Below are 5,111 nucleotides of genomic sequence, written 5' to 3'. Positions count from 1 at the left end.
GGGTTTAACATCAGACTTGGCCTGTATCAATTTTTATCTGAGGCATTTGTCAGTGATTCCAAGTTCTACTTGGTTTAGATCTGTCCTCATGCACTTTCCAGCATTACAGCCAGTTTCAAGCTGAACAGGAGATCCCCTCCCTAAGACCCCCCCACTTGGCTTTACAGAACCTAAAGAAGCTTTGAATACAAGATAATCTCATTGTAAACCATCTTAGCCTGGTAGCACATCTTGGTTTGGTGTGTGCATCTCCTCTGACATGGGACAATTTGACTGAGATGTTTGCAATGTATTTTTACAATAGCAGCGTGCTATAAATAAATAAAATCCATTTTGCCAGATTGTCTAATGGAACACATTTTTCTGCGGGGTGGTGGGGTTTTGTAAGAATTCTTCATTTGTTGTTCAGGCCTCCAGAAATTATGATGCTGGCTTCTGAAGTCATGACATCTGGCACACGAACTGCATTTGGCACATGATTATCTTTGTGGTCATGTTCGTTTGCTTTCCGGTYTGGAGATTTGGGGTTTTTATAAGCCAGCTTCTGGATATATCTGAAAGCGCAGAGATTTCTGATAGAACTCTCAATTTAGAGCTGAAACAGGGCTTTTTAATAGAGTAGAAAAGTATTTTTTGGGAGATACTAAGGAGAGATGCTGTCCTGGATGTTGATAATTTTTGACAGCTCAGGAGTGCCCAGGGAAAAAGCAGAGGGTGCTGGTGATTCTGCTGGCTCCCCTCTTCTCCAGTGCAGCCAGCACAGACCATGGACAGGTGGCAGCCCTTGGGGTTTTTTTAATTCTAATTTTTATTATTGCTTCACACTGCCTCACCTGATGTATTCAGCCCAGGCTTGAAAGAAGGAATCTTCTTAAAGGCTGAGATAAAATCAGGTTGCTGATAATGCAGCATGGCTGCTYACTTGCTGTTGCAACACAACCTTTCTTTCAGCTTCCAGCCTGCTGTTTTAAACTTGAATGGGAAGTTTGGATCCTAGACACCTTCACAGTACCCAGGACAACAGGATTCTGCTTTACACTRCAGAATTGCTATACCAGCTTTCATTTTTGYCATAGATATRTARCGTTGTGTGAGTATCCAACAGCAGRGAAAAGTATAAAATGCCACTCTGTAACTATTCCCAAGTTTTACATTGTTTAAAGCTTTGTTTGGCAAGTAGAGCTGAGACATTTCTTTATCCTCAAGAGTAGCTGTACAAGTAGAGGGCAGAAGCCAAATCTGCCTTTCCAGGCTACRTAACCCTGGGTGTGGTTACAAGATGAATTAACCACTTTCCAATTCCTGGTGGAGCCAAAAAGGATACAGATCCCAGCCTTGTGCTCCTGTCTTKTCTTCAGAAGCTTAGCACTACTCCYTTSCCATGCAGCCRGCAGGGTTGGACCCTCATCCTGCTGAATGCTTTTTTAGGAGAGTTCATTCTTAGGTGGTTCATGTTTGTGACTGTGTGAGCAGTGCCAAGACAGAGATGGGCAGCAGGAATGAACATGTGGGCAGGAGCAAATKGGAACTGCTGCCCCTTTTGGTGGCAGCTTCATCTGAAACTGAACTGCATCCTTTGAGCAAAGTTGTCTATGGGTGGGTTGTCATGAATTAAAGGCCAGGAACACAAAAAAACAGTGATAAAACAGAGATTTCTGTGCATGCTAAAGACAGGTTCCTGTTTGGAAATGATCTCAATGTGATTTTGGCTTTTTGTACCATTAAAAGGTGGCATGCAGGTGTCTAAACTCCACTGTAAAGGATCAATGTACATGAATCTGTGCAGATGTGCTGCTCATCAGACCCTCCATGGTTTTGGCACCAGTCCAGTTAGAGATGGAGGGGAGGTGACACAAGGAGGTGGGGGCTTTAATCACCTTTGATGGCATCAGAACAAACCACAATAGTTCTCTGTGTTGCAATGTGCTTGGCATTGGTTTTTCTGTAGTTCTAATCTGAGAGCAGAAATAGCCCAGATTGCTTGTTTGGGCTGACTCGGCAGATTAGGATCTCTTTTGTCTTTTTCATGGGACTTTCCTAAAGGAARTAACACAATCTCTGCAGACAAAACATTCTTTACAGAGTGTAAAACAAGCCAAGAAGTTTTCATTCAAGTGGCCACAGCTCTGTGATTCACAGTGGGGTTGGGTTTGGGGATCCCCCTGGCACTCAGCAAGCCATGTGTGGCTGTTGACCTCATGGATTCCTGYAGCTTTAGGCTCTCTAAACCAACCATTCAAGGAACTTTTCCAAAAGACACATTTTTCAAAGTGTTGTATTAATTTCTTATTATGCTGGCAAAGTTTCCCTGGTTTGGCCAATGGAAGTTCACAAGGAACACACAGTGATTTTGTGACTTTCAACATTCACACCTGCAGAAATTACCACTTGTTCAGTTGTTTCTACCAGCCAGCACCACCGACCAGACACCAATGAGATGATTCCATCTTTAATTTGCTCTCTTTGCCCGTAGCTTTCAGGCTTGCAAGTTGCCTGCTTTGTGCATTGCAGTGACACTCGGTATAGAGATGTTATCCCTYGGTGGAACAGAAGGATTTCAGTCCTGATTCAAGCCAAAGCTCACATTATTTGATCGAGGCAATATTTCTTGTGGAAACATTGGTCTAATGCGGCTTTTGAGGAGAGCTGTCATCTGCTTGGAAGTCAAATATCTCAGCTGTGAAGTATTTACTGTGGGGCTGTCAAAGATGCTGGAAACTCTGTGCTCTTACAATTCATCAGCATTGCACCCATGCTCTGTGTGCAAAAATAGCTGTTTTTGGCCCTTGGTACAAAAAATAATAATAAATCCTTTTTACAGCCTGTTTCCATCAAAGGGTGATACCCTCTAATGTTACTGTTTCCTGGTTTTCTCTGTATGCATAAAAACCAGACTTAGAGAGTTTTGGTTTTTTTTTTCCTTTTTACTGTACAGATTGCTGTGAAATTATGCTTCTTTTTCATTTTCTTTGTAGGCAACAGAGACTTTGCTCCTGATGATCCKCTGGAATTTAAGTCTCATCAGTGGTTTGGAGCCTCAGTGAGATCCCAAAATGATAAAATTCTGGTAGGTTTTTGACGCCTTTCAGATGCTTCAGCACTGAGATACTGCAGTGGAAGAAAATGCAAAGAGATCCAGATARCTTAGAATTTAAACAAAATCCCAATAACCAGCATGATTTGAAGGGTTTTTTTTTTAGAATTTCCTAGCTAGGCTTTGCTTAAACTCTTTATAAACAAAGGAGCGTTTTTTGTCTACTTTTAAGGAAAGTAGTAGAACTAGTTTGATGAAGCTTCAATGTGTTATAAATTCTTCATGAATACTTTATAGCCGTTGCTTTAAGAAAACACTAATTCTAAAATTCTTGATATAAATAAGCTATTTATAAAATACAAACTGGTGGTAATTCTGTTCTGGTGCTGATAGTATAAATCTCCTCTAATAACCCACGGTACATCTGTCAGGTTTTTTTTTTTTCTTGTTTTTCTGTAGAAATTTGGAATTTCATTGTATTATTCTACATGCTATTATTCAGCATTCTGAAGAGGAGTTTGTCTCCTCACTGCTGTGTGTCCCTCCTTAGGCCTGTGCCCCATTGTACCACTGGAGAACTGAAACCAAACAGGAGAGAGAGCCTGTGGGAACATGTTACCTGCTGGCTGGGTCCAAATTTGTGGAATATGCTCCCTGCAGGTCAAGTAAGTACAGAGCACTTGGGCTGCTTGGCTGTTTGGAGCTCCTCTGTTTGCATTTGGGTGCAGGATGTTTCACAATTATTTCCCCCTTCCATGTGCAGCAATTAGAATAAAATTTAATTTTCCCCTTCCACGTGCAGCAATCAGAATAAACCTAAGCTGGATCCAGACATCTGAATTCCCCTCCAGCTGATGTTCAAGGTGCATACCTTGCTTTCTCTACTTAGATCTAACTACTATCTTAGCTCCAGCTCAACTGGACCTCAATTGAACTTGAGGATTTCTGTTGTTAAAGGGATCAATTCTGCAGTAATCACTCGAGCAAAATTATGGAGCAAGTCCTTTTTCAGGGACCAGCTCTAGAATTTTTGTGCTTCTCAAGTATTTTATTGTTATTCAAGTACTTTAAAGTGCAAGTTCATTTTAGAAGACAAGGTTTTGCAGAAGTAGGTTCTGATCCCTCTGTGCACGTACACGTGTAGTGATGCATTGTTTACATGGTATCAACAGCTGAATATTTGGAGTTTTGTTTTCCAAATGCTTTGCATTTATTTCCTGTAGTTGGGCTGATAGATAATTCAGAGGTTTATAACCTTTTCTAAAATACAGAAACCTAAAACTTGAATGTTGAAATTGTCTTTTTATTTGCTGAAAATCATTTGTGAGCAGCAGGAATAAAATCCAGCATGGTCCAGCATAACAAGGAGTTAAATTAACAAATATTAAACTAAACCATGCCAGCTCAGTTGTCACACTTTCAGATAAGGAGGWCTCAGCATTTCTACTCTGCAGCTGTATAATCCTAGAATTGATTCAGACATAACAATTCTTGCTGGGATGAGTCAGAGAATGGAGGGATTATTTTTTTCAGCCAGGTATACTCTTTTTGTTTTAAGCCAATTCACCTTTCTATTCCATACCAAAAGAAAAACTTATTCCCTCTTTTCCACATACCTTATTTCCTGAATAGAAATTGCAAATATGTTTCCCTGAGACTTTTGAAGATTAAATACAAAGGAATATGGGGTTGCTGTTTGCTTTGACTATGCTAGGCCAGAACATGTTAATATTTCAAGTCTATTAGGCCAACCCTAAAATTGTTACAGCATTTGGTTGTGAGTTGTTGATAGAGAGAAAATACCAATTTAGGAGGAAAGTATTCCAAGGTTCAAGTTTAGGAGTGCAGGTTTACATGGGAAGATGCACTGRAAAGTGTCCACAGAATCAACTCATTGAGTACTGGTTAATAATTTATTTATTTTTCTCCTCTTTCTTTTCTGTMATTTCTTTCTTTGGTAGCAACTATCGATGCAGATGGACAGGGATTTTGTCAAGGTGGATTTAGCATCGACTTTACAAAGGTATGTGATTTTTTTCTCTTTTCCTATGGGTCAGCAGACAGCTGCAAGTTCACA

General features: G+C 40.3%; 1 protein-coding gene across 1 annotated transcript in view; it reads left to right on the top strand.

Annotated features, from left to right (window-relative positions):
* Positions 1-5,111, top strand: part of ITGAV (integrin subunit alpha V) — a 44,892-nt gene that overhangs the window by 13,875 nt on the left and 25,906 nt on the right. The window contains exons 3-5 of the mRNA XM_057383438.1: positions 2,976-3,067; positions 3,585-3,699; positions 4,996-5,057. Coding sequence (XP_057239421.1) covers positions 2,976-3,067; positions 3,585-3,699; positions 4,996-5,057 — 269 coding nt within the window. The remainder of the gene's footprint in view (positions 1-2,975; positions 3,068-3,584; positions 3,700-4,995; positions 5,058-5,111) is intronic.

Source organism: Malurus melanocephalus, unplaced genomic scaffold (genome assembly GCF_030028575.1).
Source record: "Malurus melanocephalus ecotype Western Australia unplaced genomic scaffold, MMel_1.1 scaffold_632, whole genome shotgun sequence".
NCBI lineage: Eukaryota > Metazoa > Chordata > Aves > Passeriformes > Maluridae > Malurus > Malurus melanocephalus.
This window is presented reverse-complemented; position numbering and strand designations above follow the sequence as displayed.